This window comes from Bos grunniens, chromosome 11 (genome assembly GCF_055505025.1).
Source record: "Bos grunniens cultivar Pamir isolate PY7600 chromosome 11, Bosgru_T2T1.0, whole genome shotgun sequence".
NCBI classification, from domain to species: Eukaryota; Metazoa; Chordata; class Mammalia; order Artiodactyla; family Bovidae; genus Bos; species Bos grunniens.
The window spans coordinates 38483614-38507033 of NC_141175.1; the positions used below are offsets into that span (position 1 = coordinate 38483614).

At 38.2% G+C, this 23420-nt stretch overlaps 1 protein-coding gene and 1 long non-coding RNA gene across 10 annotated transcripts in view; one reads left to right on the plus strand and one right to left on the minus strand.

The window, feature by feature from the left end:
* The window catches only part of LCLAT1 (lysocardiolipin acyltransferase 1), a 286102-nt gene that overhangs the window by 181138 nt on the left and 81544 nt on the right, over positions 1-23420 (plus strand). For all 9 annotated transcript variants that reach the window (XM_086323625.1, XM_086323628.1, XM_086323626.1 and 6 more), the window contains 2 exons: positions 13582-13728; positions 17979-18095. In XM_086323625.1, the coding sequence (XP_086179751.1) occupies positions 13582-13728; positions 17979-18095 (264 nt within the window). The remainder of the gene's footprint in view (positions 1-13581; positions 13729-17978; positions 18096-23420) is intronic.
* The window catches only part of LOC147362946 (uncharacterized), a 104747-nt gene that overhangs the window by 8976 nt on the left and 72351 nt on the right, over positions 1-23420 (minus strand). The window lies entirely within an intron of this gene.

Here is a 23420-nt window from a genome sequence, read left to right on the forward strand (position 1 = left end):
ACCACAAATTGTGAAATTTATCTAGATTGTTCAGGATGAGACCAAGGAGAAGTGAGAAGTAACCACATGACTTCTGATGAATGCTTTTATCCATTCTCAGTGTGCTCAAGGCATGCAAAGTCTGAATGAAGCCTCAGAGGCTCCTGTGGGTCCTGCTTTAGCAAGACATTTGAAACTGGGTCAGACACCACTTCTCCTAAGTCTGACCTCCCTGAAAATAACCTGTCTGACAGAATATTAAACATTTTTTGGTCAAATCTGATTTACAAAAATAACTGGAGTTTTAAAAAATCGCCCTTGGTGTTGTATATGCATTCTCCTTTCTTCACAGTTGGACTGTGAAGAAGGCTGATCGCCGAAGAATTGATGCTTTTGAACTGTGGTGTTGGAGAAGACTCTTGAGTCCCTTGGACTGCAAGTAGATCCAACCAGTCCATTCTGAAGGAGATCAGCCCTGGGTGTTCTTTGGAAGGAATGATGCTAAAGCTGAAACTCTAGTACTTTGGCCACCTCATGCGAAGAGTTGACTCATTGGAAAAGACTCTGATGCTGGGAGGGATTGGGGGCAGGAGGAGAAGGGGACGACAGAGGATGAGATGGCTGGATGGCATCACTGACTCGATGGACGTGAGTCTGGGTGAACTCCGGGAGTTGGTGATGGACAGGGAGGCCTGGCGAGCTGCGATTCATGGGGTCGCAAAGAGTCGGACACGACTGAGCGACTGATCTGATCTGATCTGAATATTTGACAAGGGAGCCAAGAATACTCATTGGGAAGGTAGACTCACTTCAATAAACTGTGTCGGAAAAACTAGATATTCACATGTTAAAGAATGAAATTGGATCCCTATTCTATACCATTCACAAAAATTAACAGGAAATAAATGAATTGTAATACCAGAAGCCATAAAACGCCTAGAAGAATAAATAGAGAGAAAGCTGCCTGACAGTGGTCTTGGCAATGATTTTTGGATGACACCAAAAGTACTGGCAACAAAAGTGAAAATAAGCAAGTGGGACAACATCAAACTAAAGAGTTTCTGCACGGCAAAGGAAACCATCAGCAAAATTAAAAGTTAAGATATAGAATAGGGAAAACAGTGACAAACCATCTATTTGATAAGGGGTTAATATCCAAAATATATAAGGAATTCATATAGCACACACACACAAATCTGATTTAAAGAAAAAACAGTTTTCTGAAGAAGACAAATGGCCAACAGACACACAAAAAGATACTCATAATCACTAACCTTCAGGAAATGCATATCAAAATCACAGTGACATTACACCTGTTAAAATGGCCATTATCAAAAAGATGAGACAAGCGTTGGCAAGAATGTGGGGGAAAGGGAACCCTGTACACTGTTGGTGGGAATGTAAATTGATACAGCTACATGTGGGAAATAGTATGGTGGTTCCTCAAAAAATTCAAAACAGAACTACCATACAGTCCAGTAATTCCACTTCTGAATGTGTATTTTCAGGAAATGAAATCACTCTCTTGAAGGGTAACCCCATGTTCCTGGCAGCATCATTCACAATAGCCAAGACATGGAGACAACTGAAGTGTCTATTGGCAGTTAAGTGGGTGAAGAAAAAATAAACATATAATCTTAAAAAGCCAAACTCATAGAAATAGAGACTAGAATGGTGACTGCCAGGGCAGAGGCTGATGGAAATGGGCAGATATTGGTCAAAGGATAAAGACTTCCAGATTTAAGATGAATGAGTTCTGGGGATTTGATGTACAGCATGGAGCTTCCCTGGTAGTTCAGACAGTAAAGAATCTGCCTACAATGCAATAGACCTAGATTCGATCCCTGGGTTGGGGAAAAAAAAATAACTGGAATTTTAAAAAATTGCCCTTGGTGTTGTATATGCATTCTCCTTTTTTCAAAGATCATGAATAGAAACTACTCGGTTAAAATCTGTTGTCCACCTTGCCCAATACACGGGAGAAACAGTGATTATAGTGCACACTTTATTACACGTGAACATGCAACAAAACGGGTCATACATTAGCTGGGAACGTAATCCATTTTATGGGGTCAAATTTTCGGTTTTCACTGTATTTCATTAACTATTTATGTTAGGTATAAATTCACTTAAAGATGTTTCTCACACAGTTTTAAGAGTCACTAAATTTACTGAAGTCACCTAAATTTTATTATCTGTTGTATATTAAGTAGGGCTTCCCAGGTGATGCTAGTGGTGAAGAACCTGCTTGCCAATGCAGGAGATTTGAAAGAGATGTGGGTTCGATCCCTGGTAAAATCCCCTGAAGGAGGAAATGGCAGCTCACTCCAATATTCTTGCCTGGAGAATCCCATGGACAGAGGAGCCTGTTGGGCTACAGTCCATAGGGTCACAAAGAATTGGATACAGCTGAAGCGACTTAGCACACATGTATATTAAGTACAAAGAATGGATAATTTTCTATTTGAAATATTGTGTTTATAATACCAAACTTAACTCCATGGAGAAGGGAAACTCTCCGCTTCCTACCCAGCTTCCTCCTGGTTAAAATGGACATTCACGAAGACTAGAACCATCTTTAAGCCATAAATGTCTTTGATATCATCCAATTTGGTGGATCCCCCTAAGGTGGGGGTATTATATTATCCCCCTGGAGGAGGAAATGGCAGCCTACTCCAGTGTTCTTGTCTGAAAAATCCTATGAACAGAGGGGCCTGGCAGGCTACAGTCAATGGGGTCACTAAGAATCAGACACAACCGTGTGAATGAGCACACATATCATTTTTACTATAGGTGGTTTTTTTAGCACACTTTCAATGTTATAAATAGGTTATATGTCATGCATCTCATATTATATAAATTCAGTAGTTTTACATGAATTGACAGAGTTCTCTATCAACTGACCAACTCCCTGTCAGTCATTTTTTGGCTGAAATGTCTCAGCCTTTTATGTCATCCACAGCACTAATAAGCTCCCACCCCTCAGTACCAGGTTAATATCTGAAGTTTTCAATAACTCTCCATTTTCTTTTTGCTGCTATCAATAGAAAGTGTCACTTTTTATAAACTTCAAGATTAATTAAACTCATCTTAAAAACTCATTGATTGCCTCTGACCCCTTCACTCCCTCACTTGGTTATGTTTACCAGGATCAAAGAGAATACACAGCTTGCTGGGCACATTAAGTTTCAAAGGCAACTATTATAGCAAATAAAACATTTTTATGTGACTCTTTCTCTAAATTTCCTCCCAATTATGAAAAACGACACACCCGATTCCTCTCTTCAAATTATAGAAAGACATAAACACAGAATTACCCACCAGGACCGCTGTTCTTGGTATAGTGTGGACACTTTCTAAATTTAACATTTCATGCCTTTCTTCTGTTTTACAACTCAAGAGAAAAGATGAATACATTCCTAGATTGAAGTAAGACTCTCCACAAGAGTTAATAATAGCCCACTCCTGCCAGTTTCTTTGGTACACCTGAGACATCAGTTTTATTACCTTCATTAAGTAAGTGAGCCTAGTCCCCCTGAGTAACAGCTGCTGAGGATCTCTACAGCAAATATATTTGAAGCTCCCTCTGTGACCCTTTCTTCAAAGGGCGCTTCTAGTCAAGGATTCCTAACCATTTAATGACTAAACGGTAGATTGATTATTTTATTGCTTCCTGGTGCTGCTAAGTCGCTTCAGTCGTGTCCGACTCTGTGCGACCCCATAGACGGCAGCCCACCAGGCTCCCCCGTCCCTAGGATTCTCCAGGCAAGAACACTGGGGTGGGTTGCCATTTCCTTCTCCAATGCATGAATGTGAAAAGTGAAAGTGAAGTCGCTTAGTCGTGTCTGACTCCTAGTGACCCCATGGACTTCAGCCCACCAGGCTCCTCCATCAATGGGATTTTCCAGGCAAGAGTACTGGAGTGGGTTGCCATTGCCTTCTCCGTATTGCTTCCTACTGTATCTAAATCATGGAAGGTTTCATAGCAGCTTTCTTTCCTGTGTTGTATCTATTACAAAATATCTAAGGCCAGAGAAGATGTTTCACTATTTTTAACAATGTATTTCTGTGATAAGCACATCCCATGAAAGCATATGAAAATACCCCATATTGCCTTTCTTAGCCTTCCATCAGCCAGTTCCACCAAAGGCATGTAATAGGGAGACTTCTTAGGAGGCCCTGGGAAGGATTTTCTTCCTTAATAAAATAGGTTCATGAAGGGACAATGCCATTCCTTTCCTACTTTGGGACATTATTGTGAGAACACATCATACTTGGAGCTGCTGCAACCATCTTGCATCCAAGAGGATGGCCAAATAGAACTGTGAGAGACTGGTTTCTGAACCAGCCTTGGGGCCAGACTTGACTTGACGTGAGACACGTACACCCATGGTGTAAGACCTCTGGATTGGTATCTGTTATTTAACACAGCCCAGAGCATCCTGATACAACTTCTTTCCCACATTTCACCAATGTATACAGAAAAGTATCCAACAATTGATTTACTCATTCAGTAAATTTTATTAAATGGTTATAATGAATTAAAATTTATATGAAAACTGTCAGAAGAAATAGGTATATTAAAATATTTTACTTCTTTGGCTGGATATCATATACAGCTGTATTTTCAGATACATAACCCAGACCATTTTCATCTTAGCTGTTCTACTAGTTGAAAAATAAGTTTTTGTACTTTCAGTTGCCAGACTTCCTTGGCTGAGACTGAGTTTTGATGTGTTTTTGTTTTTTTTTTTGTCAAAAAGGCAGGGAAACCCATTGGGAACAAAGGTTTAATAAATTTAGTTAAGTCATCTGCCAGGCAGTATACCAGGATTATACTTTTTTCTAGAATTACATTGAGAACTAAGTAATTTTTTTAGGGTTGCATTGAGATGTGTGCGTGTGTGTATGTGTGGCCCCATGGACTGCATCCCACCAGGCTCCTCTGTCAATGAAATTATCCGGGCAAGAATACTGGACTGGAGTGCCATTTCTTATTCCAGGGGATCTTCATAGCCCAGGAATAGAACACCATGCAGGTCACTTGAGTCTCCTGCATTGGCAGGCAGATTCTTTACCACTCACACCACCTGGGAAGTTAAATGAGCTCTTGTTTTGACTGTGTTCACTGACTTCCTAACAAAGCTCAAGCTCTGAGCTGTGTGGAAGTTGACAGATTCTTTGGTTGGGAGAAATGGTTTTGGGCTTTAAGATTATTCAGTCAGTCACTTACTGGTGTTACTATGGTAAAAGTGCAAGGAAAAGTAAAAGTTGCTCAGTCATGTATGACTCTTTGTGACCCCATGGACTATACAGCCCATGAAATTCTCCAGGCCAGAATACTGGAGTGGGTAGCCTTTCCCTTCTCCAGGGGATCTTTCCAACCCAGGGATCGAACCCAGGTCTCCCACATTGCAGGCAGAGTCTTTACCAGCTGAGCCACAAGGGAAGCTCTTACTACAGTTCAGTTCAGTTCAGTCGCTCAGTCGTGTCTGACTCTTTGCAACCCCATGAATCACAGCACGCCAGGCCTCCCTGTCCACTGCCAACTCCCGGAGTCCACCCAAACCCCTGTCCATTGAGTCAGTGATGCCATCCAGCCATCTCATCTTCTGTCATCCCCTTCTGCTCCTGCCGCCAATCCCTCCCAGCATCAGGGTCTTTTCCAGTGAGTCAGCTCTTCTCATGAGGTGGCCAAAGTACTAGAGTTTCAGCTTCAGTATCAGTCCTTCCACTGAACACCCAGGACTGATCTCCTTTAGGATGGACTGGCTGGATCTCCTTGCAGGCCAAGGGACTCTCAAGAGTCTTCTCCAACACCACAGTTCAAAAGCATCGATTCTTCTGCATTCAGCTTTCTTCACCATCCAACTCTCATATCCATACATGACTACTGGAAAAACCATAGCCTTCACTAGATGGACCTTTGTTGGCAAAGTAATATCTCTGCTTTTAAATATGCTATCTAGGTTGGTCATAACTTTCCTTCCAAGGAGTAAGTGTCTTTTAATTTCATGGCTGCAGTCACCATCTGCAGTGATTTTGGAACCCCCAAAAAATAAAGTCTGACACTATTTCCACTGTTTCCCCATCTATTTCCCATGAAGTGATGGGACCAGATGCCATGATCTTCATTTTCTGAATGTTGAGCTTTAAGCCAAGTTTTTCACTGTCCTCCTTCACTTTCATCAAGAGGCTTTTTAGTTAGTGAAAAGCACTTTCTGCCATAAGGGTGGTGTCATCTGCATATCTGAGGTTATTGATATTTCTCCCGGCAATCTTGATTCCAGCTTGTGCTTCTTACAGCCCAGCGTTTCTCATGATGTACTCTGCATATAAGTTAAATAAGCAGGGTGACAATATACAGCCTTGACGTACTCCTTTTCCTGTTTGGAACCAGTCTGTTGTTCCATGTCCAGTTCTAACTGTTGCTTCCTGACCTGCATACAGGTTTCCCAAGAGACAGGTCAGATGGTCTCGTATTCCCATCTCTTTAAGAATTTTCCACAGAAAATGACATTTTCTCAGGATTAGTTGGGGGTTATGGGTTTTGGGGAAAAGCCCCACAAATGTGAACTGACTCATTTCATGGGGAGGGTTCATTATATCAACCTAGCTTATCACGGTGATATTAATTATAATCATTTGGTTAAGGTGCTGTCTGCCAGAATTCTGCACCACAAAATTAATGTTTTCTCCTCTATTTTATTCAGTAAGAGCAGTCCACATACAAGTGCTGGTTGTGGATAGCAGAATTAAACTTCACCTCCTAGAGTGGGGAGTATCTACGTATTTTATTTGTAATTGTGTGAAGGAGATTTGTCCCTTCTCCTCAGTTGTTTAATTATCCAATATGAATTATCAATTTTTATTTATCAATTAATTATAAATTATTTTAATAATAATTTATATTTAATTATCAATATTTAATTTAATTTTTAAATTTAATTTAATATTTAGTTTAATTATCAATATTTTATTCTTTGGGTTATAATCTAATAGTACTGTTGTTTACTTTGTAAATTCTGAGAAATAGAACTTACTCTCCTGGATTTATTTGTATAACCATTGTTATGCACAACCACAGTCAGTAAATAGTATTTGCTCATGATTGTTGTGATATGAGTTGATATAAAATTTGCATCTGTTCATATTATCACTCATTCTCATTTAAGAGAGGCCTGTGGGTAACATTTCCTTGGTGCATCCATACCCTATATTCAGGATTACAAATTTGTGGAAGAGAACAGTTTGTCATCTCTTGCACATTGCTTTTTTGTTTCTGGCATTGCATCCATGGTCTCATAGTAGATACTGTAATGAATTAATAAAAACTTGGACAATAGTGATAAATTAATCTATCTTTGAAGTTCAGTTTTTAGCACATTAGGTGAGTAGTATAGATATTTCTGTGGTTCTCGTAACTACAATTTATCCTTGAACACCACTGGTTTCAACTGCATGTGAATTTAATCCACTTGAGGTATTTTTCCCCTAATAAATATGTACTGTAGTACTATACAATGTGTGGTTGGTTGAATCCATGGATGTGTAACTATGGGTATGGAGGGAATAACAGTAAAGTTATAAGTGGATTTTCAACTGTGCTCGAGGGCAGGAACCCCTAACCCCCATGCTGATCAAGGGTTAACTGTATATTCATCTACACTAAAATGAAAAAAGGAAAAATAAAATGCTGTGGAAGGCTTACTTTTTATGGAAAAAGAATGCATAATGTTAAAAATACACTCAAATGGTTTTTTTCCCCCCTAGCCAACTCTAAAACTTGATAAAAGAAAATTTAAGCCAAGGAAAACCAGGTTCTAAACTTATGGAATATCTTTAGACTATAGAGTATGGTCAGAGATTATGCCTGTCTGTTTTGAGAAGGCAGTGCTGATAATGTAAATGGGGTTTTTGAAAAAAAGATGGTTGTAGCAGAGCCATGCCAGCACCCACAGAATCTATCTTTATAAACCTGCTAGACTCTCCATCCTTGTCTGAGAAATTCAGGTGATAAGATGAAATGTCCTCCAATGGAAAAAGTATGAGACAGGCAGATTATATAGACTAATTCCAAATTACATGATTAGTTGCACTGTTATTTATCAGCCCATAAAATTATGAAATAATATATGATAACCTCAAGATTACTAAGAAAACTGTTAAGAAAAATCTGGATATTGCTTTTTAAGAAAAATAGGGATATTGCTTTAAACATAAATAACATGTAGAATTGGTAATGAAATGGGGAGAAAAAGACTCACAAGGCTTTGTGATTTTTATGAAAGAGAGAAGAACATTTAAGTTGAAGAGAATAAAAAAGATTGAAAAGCATTAGTGATGTATAAATGGAACATGAGAAGGCAAAGCACAAAGAATCATCATATCTTCAGAGGAGAGTTCTAAGAAGCTGACGATTCAGTCATTTTACTTGCCATTCTGGGATTTCTGAAACATATAAAATATTAGAAAAGTTTTATGACAGTCCTGTGGGTCTTCCTATAGCTGTCTCACTGGGAATGGAGAAATACACTCAACCTGTCAGTGTGTTCAGTCTAGAACAACTGTGAAGACAATGCAGAATTCACATTTGAGGAAAGTCACAGCTTTAAAGAAAGTCTGAGAATAGACTCTCTGAAGAACAGGTATTTCTCTGAGGAGAACATCAACTGTGTTTAACTAACCCTTAGAGAGATTCAAGTACATATTGCAAAGAGGCTGTTTAGTACAGTGGTTAAAAACATCAGCTTTGGAGCCAGACTGCCTGCATTTGAAACCTGGTTTTACCACATACTAGTTCTTTGAGTCTCAATGTACCTTAGTTTCCTCATCCATAAAATCGGAATAATTTTACCTAATTTATATAGTTGTCTTGATAATTAAATGAATTAATTCAGTCAACATTTTTATTAAAACTACTTCTGTCTGTATGTGTCATAGCTTATTATAGTTTTTGTTCTTTTTCCGTAAAAAATTGGCTTCTGTGATACAGAATCAGTTGTAAATTTTGAAAATTAAAGAGTTGCTTGCTGAAATGATCAATTAGTAGACCAGACACCACAGAAGAACAAATTAATGAGTCAGATGACCAAGCTAAAAGATTTTCCTTAAATGATAGGAGATGAAAATCATGAGAGGAAAAATCCAGAACTTTTAACATCTATCTAAGAGATGTTCCAAATAGAAAGTCTAAAGGAATGAAGAAGAGAAAAAAATAATGTTTTCTTAAATAATGGAAGGAATATTCCCAATTTTAGAGACATTCATGTTAGAAGAGTATCCTCACTGCTGAGCAGAATTAGTGAAAAAGTTGCATACCTGTATTCATATTGGTAAAGTTTCACAAAACCAGGGATACAGAGAAAATCAATAAAGCTTTCAGAGGGGGAAAATTAGGTGATCTACAGAAATAAGATTGATATCAGACTTCTTATTAGCTATATCAAGTTAAAGAAGACTGTGGGCAAAATAGCTTTGAAATTTTGAGGGGAAAATTATTTGGTAGTCTCAAGTTCTGTTTTAAGCAAAACTAGCCTCCAAAATTGAGAACAACAACAACAAAAATTACATTTCAGAAATATGAAGACTCAAACATTTTTTGACAGAAATTCCTTAAGGAGGACTAACAGAAGGATGTGAGATATAAGAAACAAATGATACGAGAAGCCAAGACAGACTTACTGAGTCAAGTCTAAATATTTAGAAATATTTCTGTGACACATAAGGAATGGTAGTAGTAATAATAATGGCAGTTTGGGGGAACTATTGGATGATTTGTTCGAATTTTGGAAGAGAGACAAGAGGAAAGCATAATTTTTTGTTTAGGGGAAGATTGTTTATTAACTCAGTGTTGACAGTTATTAAAATGTTTGTTAGAAATAGAAAAGTGAAGTTATTTAAATTTAAATCTTTGTTAGAAATAGAAAAGTAAAGTAAAGCATGACCTTTAAAATAATAGAGTTTATAATTTCCAAGTCACTAGAAGAGGGGTGAGCAATTGTGAATGGGAAAATTTTTTGTTATATTTTTATGTTCCTTGACGCAATATCCTTGGTACTTTTGTAACTTAATCATAATAATGATAATAGTGATTACTTATTGAATACTTTGTGCTAAATAATCTTATTTATTTCTTACAATTCCTATCAGGTAAAATACTATTGTGACATTATGCTTATTATTACATTTGGGATCAATGAGGGACAATGGCTTAAGGCTGACCAGCTGGTTTGTGGTGGCTCCCTGATTCTAACCCACACAGTCTCACTCCAGAGTTACACAAAGCCTACCGACTGCACTGTGGGTGTAGGTGTCCTCAGGTGAAAGAGGAGAGACATGTAGGTGTCTATCCGGTGGCTGTCACTGATAATAAATACAGTGGGTGAGCAGCAGTTGAACACGTGTCAGCAAGACCTATGCTAAACTTATTTATATTTGTAGACTATAGTATTCTAGTTTGAACTTGCTTGTGCTTAGTCACTCAGTCATGTCCAACTCTTTGAGACCCCATGGAATGGAGCCCACCAGGGTCCTCTGTCCATGGGGATTCTCCAGGCAAGAAAACTAGAGTTGGTTGCCATGCCCTCCTCCAGGGATCTTCCCAACCCAGGGATACCACATTGCAGGTGGATTCTTTACCATCTGAGACACCAGAGGAAGCCTAAGAATACTGGAATTGGTAGACTATCACTTCTCTGAGGGAACTTCCTGACCCTGGAATTGAACTGGGTTCTCTTGCATTGCAAGCAGTTCTTTACCAGCTGAGCTACCAGGGAAGCCCCAGTTTGTACTTACTCAAACCAAATAATATGGTCAAAATCCTTCAAGCTAGGCTTCAGCAGTATGTGAACCCAGAACTTCCGAATATACAAGCTGGATTTAGAAAAGATAGAGGAACCAGAGATCAACTGGCCAACATTCATTGGATCATAAGAAAAGCAGGAGAATTCCAAAAAAACATCTGCTTCATTGACTACAATAACGCCTTTGACTGTGTGGATCACAACAAACTGTAGAAAATTCTTGAAGACACCACCATACCTGTCTCCTGAGAAACCTGTATGCAGGTCAAGAAGCAACAGTTGGAACCAGACGTGGAACAGTAGACTGGTTCAAAATTGGGAAAGGCATATGACAAGGCATATGTATGCTGTCCTCCCTCTGCATATTTAACTCCTATGAAGAGTACATCATGTGAAATGTGAGGCTGGATGACTCACAAGCTGACATCAAGATTTCAGCTAGGAGAAATATCTTCAACTTTAGATATGCAGATGGTACCACTCTAATGGCAGAAAGTAAAGAGGAACTTAAGAGCCTCTTTTTTTTTTTTTTCTAATTTTATTTTATTTTTAAACTTTGCATAATTGTATTAGTTTTGCCAAATATCAAAATGAATCCGCCACAGGTATACATGTGTTCCCCATCCCGAACCCTCCTCCCTCCTCCCTCCCCATACCATCCCTCTGGGCCGTCCCAGTGCACCAGCTCCAAGCATCCAGCATCGTGCATCGAACCTGGACTGGCAACTCGTTTCCTACATGATATTTTACATGTTTCATTGCCATTCTCCCAAATCTTCCCACCCTCTCCCTGTCCCACAGAGTCCATAAGACTGTTCTATACATCTTGATGAGGGTGAAAGAGGAGAGTGAAAGAGCTGGCTTAAAACTTAACATTCAAAAAACTAAGATCATGACAGCTGCCCCCATCACTTCATGGCAAATAGATGGTGAAACAATGGAAACAGTGACAGTTTATTTTCTTGGGCTCCAAAATCACTGTGGACAGTGACTTCAGCCATGAAATAACCAAAAATAAAATCCAAATAAAGTCCTACAACTTTACTAAATAACCAAGTAAAGTCAAAAAAACCCCAAAAAACAAAACCTTACAGTCTTTAAAGTCACTGATTAAATGATGTAATGATAGTTCTGTATGTTTTCAGGGTCCTACCGTATCTACCTAATGACAGTAACTATTGTTTTAGTTGTGTTTGATTGCAAGAAACTACCACTCATCCCCTCTAGCCGAAATAAGAAAAGCATGTTGTAAAGATACACATGGCAGTAAGGGAGATGGAGTCTTGTGGATATTCAAGAGGTGAAACCAAAGACTGACCAGCCCTTGTGGAAAACTGCCTGTTGTTCTGGATCACAGTCAGCTTTAGGGGCCTCAATAGCAGAGGTTGTTTAGGTCTTCACTACAGTGGGCCCCCTTTATTTTGCCTCGGGTACTACTGTCTCTGTTATCTGCTTTTTTGTCCTCCGTTTGTCTGACATACCAACTTGTTTTCTCCATGGTCCCAGGTAAAATTTCTGAGAGAAAACATTGGATTGGCCAGATAGTTACTGTGCATGGCCCGGGGTTTTCATGCTCCGTGGACTGTCAGATAAGACAGTATTGATTATCTGCCTTAAGTCAGGTGTATTTACCACAGTTCCGTACAGTTCAGTCACTCAGTTGTGTCCGACTCTTTGTGACTCCATGGACTGCAGCACTCCAGGCTTCCCTGTCCATCACCAACTCCCGGAGTTTATCCAAAACTCATGTTCATTGAGTCAGTGATGCCATCCAGCCATTTCATCCTCTGTCATCTGCTTCTCCTCCTGCCCTCAATCTTTCCCAGCATCAGGGTCCTTTCAAATGAGTCAGCTGTTCGCAAGAGGTGGCCAAAGTATTGGAGTTTCAGCTTCAACATCAGTCCTTCCAATAAATATTCAGGACTGATTTCCTTTAGATTGGCCTGGTTGGATCTCCTTGCAGTCCAAGGGACTCTCAAGAGTCTTCTCCAACACCACACACAGTTCAAAAGTATCAATTCTTCAGTGCTCAGCTTTCTTTATAGTCCAACTCTCACATCCGTACATGACTACTGGAAAACCCATAGCTTTGACTAGATAGACCTTTGTCGACAAAGTAATATCTCTGCTTTTGAATATGCTGTCTAGGTTGGTCATCACTTTCCTTCCAAGGAGTAAACGTCTGTTAATTTCATGGCTGCAGTCACCATCTGCAGTGATTTTGGAGCCCAGAAAAATAAAGTCTGACACTGTTTCCACTGTTTCCCCATCTATTTCCCATGAAGTGGTGGGACCGGATGCCATGATCTTCGTTTTCTGAATGTTGAGCTTTAAGCCAACTTTTTCACTCTCCACTTTTACTTTTGATTGAGTAGTACCGAAAGGGAAATACTAAAGACTTTGTACACATGGCTTGAGAACAGATCCTTTGCTTACTGCTTTTGTAAGCCTGATAACACATAGTAACTTGGTTAAAATGTCTGTTTAATTTGGGATTTTAACTTTGGATGAGTTACTAATAAATATTAAGGCAGTTCTTCTTTGTATTTCAATAGCTAGGTTTGGCTTGAAAACAGGCTTTGGAGAATTTTGAAAATCTTACAATTTAGCTAACTCCTTTAAGAATATCATCTGGTGTATCTGTTATTTAATCCAAGGTCAGTGCCAAATTTAAGGTATGTCATGAGATGCTCATTATGAAAGTAATTTATAGTAAAACCCCAAAACTCTAAAATATATATTTTAAATGTGGATATTGGTTAAAATTATATGTAAATACTTGTTAAATTGATTCTAGGTTGGGCTATGCAGGCTGCTGCCTATATCTTCATTCATAGGAAATGGAAGGATGACAAGAGCCATTTTGAAGACATGATTGATTATTTTTGTGATATCCGTGAACCACTTCAACTCCTCCTATTCCCTGAGGGGACTGATCTCACAGGTAAGGTGGCCTGGGCTTGGATCACAGAACTTCACAACATGAAAGGAAAGTGAAAGTGAAGTCGTTCACTTGTGTCCGACTCCTTGACTCTTTGCCACCCCATGGACTGTAGCCTACCAGGCTCCTCTGTCCATGGGGTTTTCCAGGCAATAGTAGTGGAGTGGATTGCCATTTCCTTCTTTAACATGAAGGTACTCTGAAATCAGCTATCTAGTCTAAATTTCTCAGTCCTCAGGCAACTGAACACTAGTGAGATTAATGGCCCATCCCTGGAGTCATTCAGTTGGCACATCAGAACCCAGAACTCCTGATGTTCAGCCCATAGAATTTATAATTGGCAACTCCAAGAAATAGTGTTTTTATATATTAGTATTATATACTAAATTATATACTTAGTATGTTTATATAACTAATATATATTATATATGTTTATATAACTAATTATATATTAGTATATTTGATTTTTATAGTTTAAATTCTATAGTAGTTAGATCACAGAGGGTAATACTGAGCATAATATTGGCTGCATATTGTTTAACCTTGAAATTATATTGTAAGTTTATTAATTCCCAGAGCTGAATTATCATTGGGAAGTTTTAATGGACAGACTGCCATATTTACATTTTTTAATATTTAGAATGTGTAACAGTTAAATTTGGGTATTGAAATCAGCTGTATTAGAGTATAGAAAGTCATTTTCGGAAGTGATAGATTTATATTTGTGAATGCCAAAATGTACACCAAAGAGTGGCAACTTTGGAAGTTATTTAGTTATTAAAAAGATAATTGGGTAAAAGCTCATGGGTTGCTGTTACTTTGGTATATCAGTATAAAAATGTTCATACATTAGATATTCAGAAGTTATAAGGTAGATATTTTAAATTTTTCACTCTATTTTTTCTCAAGTATCGTTTTTAAGTGATGAAGTTAACATCTATTTGAGTATTTTCAGGGTCCAGAATACTCATTATTCCATGATGTAGTTGCATGTTTTTAAAGTTAGAACAGTATTTGCCAGATAGAGGAAACAGACTGATCTTAAAGCTTAAAAAAAATTTTTAAACAGTATTTTACAAATAGTTTTGAGTTGGGATATGATTTTTTTTTTTCTAAGTAAGCTAGCAAATTACCTTTGGTGTGAAAAAATATTTGTTAAAGGTGTTTTTTACCTTCCATGATTAACTTTAAACTTGGGTTTTTAAGCCCAAAGAGAATGTTTTATGATCCTCTTTAGGTTCTGAATCCAAATTGTTGGCACATTTTTTAATTAGTGCATTTAAATGTAACTTTAAATATATTTCTATTTTCATATGTTATCATTGTTTATAAACCTTTTTTTTTTTTTTGCTTATGCAAGTAATATACACAATACTACACAAGTTAATTTGGGGAAATTTATACTTTTTGTACTTAATGTTATATTGTAATATCACACATTGTTAGTCATGGTTCTTCAGAAAAATAGAACCACCTCTGTATGTGTGTGTATGTGTGTAGAAAGAGAGGAAAAGAGAGAGAAGGGGTGGGTCAAATTAGGAATTGGCTCACATGATTGTGGAGGGTGGTAAATTAAAAATAGATAGGGTATGTCAGGTGGAGACTAGGGGAGAGTTGCAGTTTGAGTCCAAAAGCAGTCTGCTGGCAGAACTCTTTTTTTCGTTTGAGGAGTGAAAGTGAAAGTCGCAGAGTCATGTCTGACTCTTTGTGACCCCATAGACTACATTTTCTCCAGGCCAGAATAAATGGGTAGCTGTTCTCCTCTCTAGGGGATCTTCCCAACCCAGGGATCAAACCCAGGTCTCCCATATTGCAGGCAGATTCTTTACCAGCTGAGCCATCAGGGAAGCCCAAGAACACTGGAGTTGGTGGCCTTTCCCTCCTCCAGTGGATCTTCCCAATCCAGGAATCGAACTAGGGTCTCCTGCATTGCAGGCAGATTTTTTATGCTGCTGAGTTACCAGGTAAGCCCTTGTTTAAGGAGATTAGTCCTTTTCTCTGAAGGCCTTCAACTGATTGGATGAAGCCCACTCACATAATGCAAAGTCTATTGGTTTAAATATTAATCTCATCAAAAACACCTTCACAGACACAGCTCAAATAATGTTTGACCAATATCTGGGTACTTTGACCTAGCTGATTTGCCACACAAAATTAACCATCACAGTTGGTATACTATGATTTTGTGTTTTGTTTTCCTGATTTGGAAAGGAAAGCTTTTCTTGGTATTTAACAACTATAATATTACATGCAGTTCAACACCCTTGTATATTTAGTAAACTTCTTCATTTAATAAATATATGAGTGCCTGGAGCCTCATATACCAAAAAATCTCTACTTTCATGAAACTTATATTCTAAGAGGAAAGACAGATAAAAAAACAATAAAAATATGCCAGGTATTCATGCATGCCTTACAGGAAAAGCAAGATAAGGAGAGAGTAATAAAAGATGGGGGCATAGGGTGCTGTTTAAGTAAGGTGGTTTGAGAGGGCCCCTTGAGTGATAGTTGCTCGTCATGGCTGACTCTTTGCAACCCCATGGACTGTAGCCTGCTAGGCCCCTCTGTCCATGAAATTCTCCAGGCAAGATTACTGGAGTGGGTTGCCATTTCCTTCTCCAGAAAAGACCCCTTAACTTTTCATTTAAGTAGAGACTAAATGAACAAAGTAGAAGATCATGCAGATGTCTGAGTAGAAGGCATTCTGGCTAGCAGGAAGAATCTGAGGTGGAACATGACTGGCTGGTTTGAGAACATCTGAGCAGATAGTATCACTGGAGTGGCAGGGCATGCTGGTGTTAGAGTGTTAAGAGGGAGCCAGCTGATGAGACAGGAGGCTGTGGTGAGAAAGTGAGGTGCTAGTCCATTAGTCCTAATAATCACAGAGTCTGGGGGTAGGCAGATGAAGTGGGCAAGGAGGAGAAAATCTGCAGCTCTGATCTATGTCTGATTATTTCTGTCTTCCCACGTCGTGCCCATGCTTTTTAGAACTACTTCCACCTGTATTCACATTTTACATCAGAGTTCAGTTTTGGTCTTCAGATCCCCAAGTCTATGACCAGCTGCAAGAGAGAACTGAAGAGTAGTTACCTACTCATCTTTGTGGTGACTCTGGGATTCCCCATCCCATGTAAGATCCTGCCAGTTGTCTATAAAATACTGTTCTGTAGTCCCATGCCCACAATACCCCCAGAATAAGAGAGGAGCTTATTCCTTTTCTTGTTTAGGGCTTTTACTTTTGACCTGCTAGAGATCTGTTTAATCTTTTGACTCAGTTTACAGGAGTGTTCTTTTAGTGTTTTAGTGTTGTGGAATCCATCTATACTTTTTTGAGATTTTGAGAACTCCATGGTCTTAAATGTACTCCTCAGAAAATAGTATTTATTTATATAGGGTTTTTTTTTTTTTTTTCCACCCCCTGGTGACTTGGAATGGTCTAAATTTCAGGATGCAGCTGAGAATTGCAGGTTCTAACATCTGTTGTCATCAGAAAGTATTTCATGATCTCCACCAGCAGCTGAGGCCAAATTTCTAAACACTTTACTTTTTCCAAATATAATTGCTGAATAATGGGCTTGGTTCTTCTTGGAACTTATAAAGTTACCTCATGGAATGGAAAAAGTTTTTGCCAACAGTTGGAACATATACTTGACTCAGTAACTATATTCAGCCAAACCATGTTCAGATGTTTGTACATGATGTGCTAATCATGTGCCCATTCTGTTGTGGAGTGGTTTTAGTTAGTAGTATTAGTGTGCTGTGCGCCTGAGCAAGGCAGATGCTTCACATTGCACTGAAGCCCTAAATTATGGGGTTAAAACTGTGTTGATCTGTTTGGCAAATTATTGGTAATTTCTTCTGGATGTCCAGATCCTTATGTTTTATTACTATTTTATTTCATCTTTATATTCTAGCATTTCAATTTTTATTATGTTATGAAAATTTTAGTTATTAGTATTTTATTTATATTTCAGTTTTCATTGTGTATTGACTATTTTATAAAATCTCTTAAAGAATTGAATATGTTATAAAACATCTTTGATACCTTATTATAAGAATTTTCAAAATTCCAGTAAGTAGGTAACTCTAGGATTATTGTTAGGGATTTAATAAAGTATTTCTATCATTTGATTCAGCATGTTATATTGAATAATTACAGAAAAATTAATTGCCATTTTTATAAAAAATTTGTACCATTTCCTTTCTTTACTTATCATTCTTTATTTTATGGCTTCTACTATCGTTTTGTTTAGAAAATAGCATGACTCGAAGTAATGAATTTGCTGAAAAGAATGGACTTCAGAAATACAAATATGTCTTACATCCAAGAACTACAGGCTTTACTTTTGTAGTTGACCGTCTAAGAAAAGGTAAGCACCTGTCTCAAAATGCACTTTTTTTATGTAAGTGGCAAAAATTGGTGAACTTCACATGTAGCTCTTTTGAATTTACAAAGCACTTTTTTATACTTTATTTCAAGAAATAAGAATAGTACTGTATTTTTATACTGACTTGACTCCATGCACTAAAATGTTTTTAAACAATCAAAAGAAAACATTTTTTCCCCTTTTTTGGAATAGAAAATAATAAAATGATGCATACAGTTAGACTATCATTCCATTTTTAAATGTTTCTTAAAAGTCGTGAAACTGTCTTGAGAGTATCTTATCACCTATAGTTATTTATAGCTTAAAAAATATTTTTATATTCATTATTCCACTAAGTGCAACAAATGATTCTGGTTGGTAGAAAGGAAGTACTGCTACCTCCATTTTATTGTTAAATAGAAGTTGCATCCAAGGTGGTTAGTAAATTTCCATAGGTCATGGATAGAACCTCATTCTTCTGCTTCCTACTCTGTGGCTTGTACTACCCTCTGCCCCTCATGTCCTCTAGAACCATGTCTATCGAAGGGCATCTAGAGATAAGGTTGATTCCATTGACCATGTCACACTCATTTAAATGTTTACATTTTGATATTTTTATGGGGAAAGAAACAACTGTACATTTTGTTCTAGCTGCATATTTAAGTATTTATATCTTCATACACATATGTACATACAAATAAATAATAGATATATGGATATATATGGAAAAGGAACTATCCAGAATCACCCTAATTGGCATCACTGTTGTTCCTTTAGGGTTTAATGTACTTTAAGATGGAATGTATAACCTCATTTAGTGAACCCTGCCAAAAGAAGTATCTTTACAACTAAGTACTCATGAGTTAAAAGAAATGTATAAGAAGTCCAAAATCACATTAGTATAGTAAACTAAAGATGTTGCCCCTATTAGTTTGGCTTGCCTTTGGAATTCAGTGGTTATAACTAAAATGAAATGGAAACATGGGCTTGATGGTCATATTGTATATGACCGTCTACCCATAGAAACTCATGGAGAACACAGTTCTTTATGCCCATGGAATAGGACAGGGAGCCCCAAGACATTAAAGCAGTGATCCTGCTATTTTTTTTTCTTCCCCAAAACATGGTACCACTTACTGTGGCATTCAGTTTAGGCTCACCCTTCTCATTCCATAATATGTTTTTTATTTTCTAATTGTCTACTATTTTATAGTATTTAATGATTACTTTTAAAGTATTTCTGACATCATGGAACATTCTGTTGGAACACATCTTTTGCTAATAAAGATCTTTTTAATTGTAGGCAGGATAATGGAGAAATTATTTTACAGTGGATAAGGATATGTCTATAGAACTATCTGTTCTGAAATCTGGAAAATATTTTAGTAGCACACTGATTTATAACTTTGGGGAACGTGTATTGCTTAGTCATCAGTCAGAGTACTAGTTAACAACCACAGTATATAATTTTTCCTGCCCAAACTGGCAACTGTACCCCCTTCAATGTACCAGTCAAAAAAAAAAAAAAAAGGTAATACACACGGCTCCATTTGCTTCAGTTAAAAAAAGTTGATGAGTCTCTTTACTTCAGTTAGAAAAGTAGAATGGGTCCTATATACTATGATAATAATAGAAACAAGAAATGTGATGGCTATAATTATAATAGTAATCTAATTAGAACAGTAGCTAACATTTATTGAACATTTACTAAGTACCAGGCATTATGCTAAGTGCTTTGTGTGAGTAAAGTCAGTTAACCCTCACAACAACCGATATTTAACTTATAGAGCAGAAATTGAGGGGAAGAATCAGTTCAGAGTTATTGGAATATAGTTTGTCTGACTGAGTAGGCTGTGCTCCTTCTACTGTAATATGGTGCCTCTTGTATTTATAGTGTGATTTCAGTTGAAGCACCTTTGTAATAGTGAGCTGGCTGGTTTCTTCAAGGAAAGTATTTAAAAGAAAAAAGAGGCTAAATGGCCAGATAATGGAGAGATGGTAGTCACAAGTTGAAGTGGTTATGATGCTACCTGAGATGACAAGGGGAGCAGGCACAGTCTGGTTGGGGTGAGGAGGTGGCAAGTGGACAGAAGGAGAATAGGTTTCATCAAGAATCAGAGGTAAAGTGGTTCTTAGACCACCATCTAGTCAGAGTGTCCTTTTAGAAAAGCAGTCTAATACTCAAAAAGGGCCCAGCACAACTGTCTTATCTTTTTGAGGTCTGCTTTTAGTAGTCAATTAAGTGAAAAAGCAGCTTGTGTTAAACAAATGACCATCATAAATATTCCAGTGGCAACCTGGAGACCACATATTAAAACCAATTACTGAAGAAATCTATGAAGACAAGATGGCAGAGTAGAAGGACTCAGACCTACCTCCTCTCACTAAAACACCCAAATCACAACTGCTGAATAACCATCAACAAAAAAGACACAAACCTACCAAAAAAGATACTTTACCCACAAAGACAAAGCAGAAGCCACAAAAAGATGGTAGGAGGAGCACTTTCATGATATGATGAAATCCCATCCCTCTGAGTGGGCGACCCACAAACTAGAAAATAATCATATCACAGAGGTTCTCGCACAGGAGTGAGAACTGAGAGCCCTGTTTCAGACTCCCCAGCCTGCAGGTCTGGCATCAGGAGAAGGAGCCCCCAGAGCAATTTGGCTTTGAAGGCCAGTGGAGCTTGAGTAGAGGGGCTCCACAGGACTGGGGGAAACAGATTCCATTCTAAGAGAGCACAAACAAGGTTTCATGTGCATAGGGACCAAGAGCAAACCAATGACTCCATAAGAACGTGGGCCAGACCTGCTTGTGGGACTTGGAGGGCCTCCTGAGGGAGACAGAGGTAGTCTGTGGCTCACTCTGGGGACAAGGACACTGATGGTTGACACCCAGGGGATTCTCTTGAGTGTGAGCTTTCCTGGAGGTTGCCATTTTGGCACCAAGATCTTGCCCCACCCAACAGCCCGCAGGTTCCAGTGATGGAACGCTTCAGGCCAAACAACCAACAAGGTGAGAACACAGCCCCACCAATCAGGGGACAAGCTGACTAAAGCTGTCCTGAGCCAACAGCCATTCTATAAACACACCCTTTGACACAGCCCTGCCCTCCAGAGAGCTGGAATCCAGCTCTACCCACCAGGAAGCAGGCACAAGCCTCCTTGGACCAGCCTTACTTACTGGGGGACAGAAACCACAACCAAGAAGAATTATAAACCTACAGCCTAAGAAACAGAGACCATGAATATAGAAAGTTACGCAAAATGAGATGGCAGAAAAATATGTTCCAGAGAAAGGAATAAGATAAAACTCCAGAAGAACAGGTAAGCAAACTAGAGATAGGTAATGTATCTGACAAAGAATTCAGAGTTTTGATAGGAAAGATGATCTAAGATCTCAGAAAAAGAATGGAGGCACAGACCAAAAGGATACAAAAATGTTTAATAAAGAGCTTTGAAGAACAAACAGATGAACAATACATTAACTGAAAAAATACACTGGACAGAATCAATATCAGAATAAATGAGGCAGAAGAATAATTGAGCTGGAAGACAGATTGGTGGAAACCCCTGCTGCAGTACAGAATAAAGAGTAAAAGAATGAAAAGAAATGAGGACAGTACCAGTGACCTCTGGGACAACATTAAACACACCTTGCATTCCAGGGGTCCCAGAAGAGAGAAAGGGCCTGAGAAAATGTTTGAAGAGATAATAACTGAAAACTTCCCTAACCTGGGAAAGGAAACAGTCACCTGAGTCGAGATGTACAGAGAGTCCCATACAGGAGAAACCTAAGGATAAACACACCAAGACAAACACTAATCAGATTGACCAAAATTAAAGGCACAGAGAAAATATTAAAAGCAACAAGGCAAAAGCAACAAATAGCATAACAGGAGCTCCCATAAAGTTATCAGCTGATTGTTCAGCAGAAACTCTGAAGGCCAGAAAGGAGTGGCATGATACATTAAAGTGATGAAAGGGCAAAAGCTACAACCAAGAATACTATAACCAGGAAGACTCTTACTCAGGTTCCATGGAAAGATCAAAACAGACAGGCAAAACCTGAGAGAATTCAGCACCACCAAAACAGCTTTGCAGCAAATGCTAAAGGAACTTCTCTAGGTGGAAAAGAAAAGGCCACAACTACAAACAAAATTATGAATGAGAAAGCTTTGCCAGTAAAGGCAAACATACAGTAAAGCTAGAAATCACCCACTCACAAATGCAGGATCAAAATGAGCAGCTCTGACAAGAGGAAATTACAAATGAAAGATGTTGGAAATGCATTTGAAATTAAGAGTCCAGCAACTTAATTTGTGTGTGTCTGTGTATGTGTGTGTATTTTCATACACAGACGTATAGACTGCTATATCAAATCCTCATGGCAACAGCAAACCAAAATTCTACAGTAGACACACACACACGATAAGCAACACAAACAAAACACTAAAGATAGCCATCAAATCACATGAGAGGAAAACAAAACAGGAAGGGAAGAAAAACAACCAAAAAAAAAAGCAAAAAACACACCCCAAACAATTAACAGGATGGCAATAAGAACATAAATATTGACAATTACTTTAAATGTAAATGGATTAAGTGCTTCAACCAAAAAACACAAAATGGGTGAACTGACACAAAAATCAGACCTGTATATATGCTGTCCACAAGAGACCCACTTCAGTCTAGGACATATACAGACTGACAGTAAAGGAATGGAAAAGATATTCCATGCAAATGGCATTCAAAGAAAGCTGGAGTAGTAGTCCTCATATCAGAAAAAATAGACATTAAAAAAGACTACTACAAGACACAGAGTAGGATACTACATAATGATCAAGTGATCGAGAAGATAAAACCACCGTTAATATATACGCACCCAGCATAAGAGCACCTCAATATATAAAGCAAATACTAACAGCCACAAAAGGAGAAATTGACACAGTAATAGTGGGGGACTTCAACACCACACTTAGATCAATGGACAGAATCATCTAGAAAGAAAATCAGGAAACACTGATTAACTTATTTAGGCTGTATGCTGTCACCCTGCTTATTTAACTTATATGCAGAGTACATCATGAGAAACGCTGGGCTGGAAGAAGCACAAGCTGGAATCAGGATCCCTGGGAGAAATATCAATAACCTCAGATATGCAGATGATACCACCCTTATGGCAGAAAGTGAAGAGGAACTAAAAAGCCTCTTGATGAAAGTGAAAGAGGAGAGCGAAAATGTTGGCTTAAAGCTCAACATTCAGAAAACGAAGATCATGGCATCTGGTCCCATCACTTTATGGGAAATAGATGGGGAAACAGTG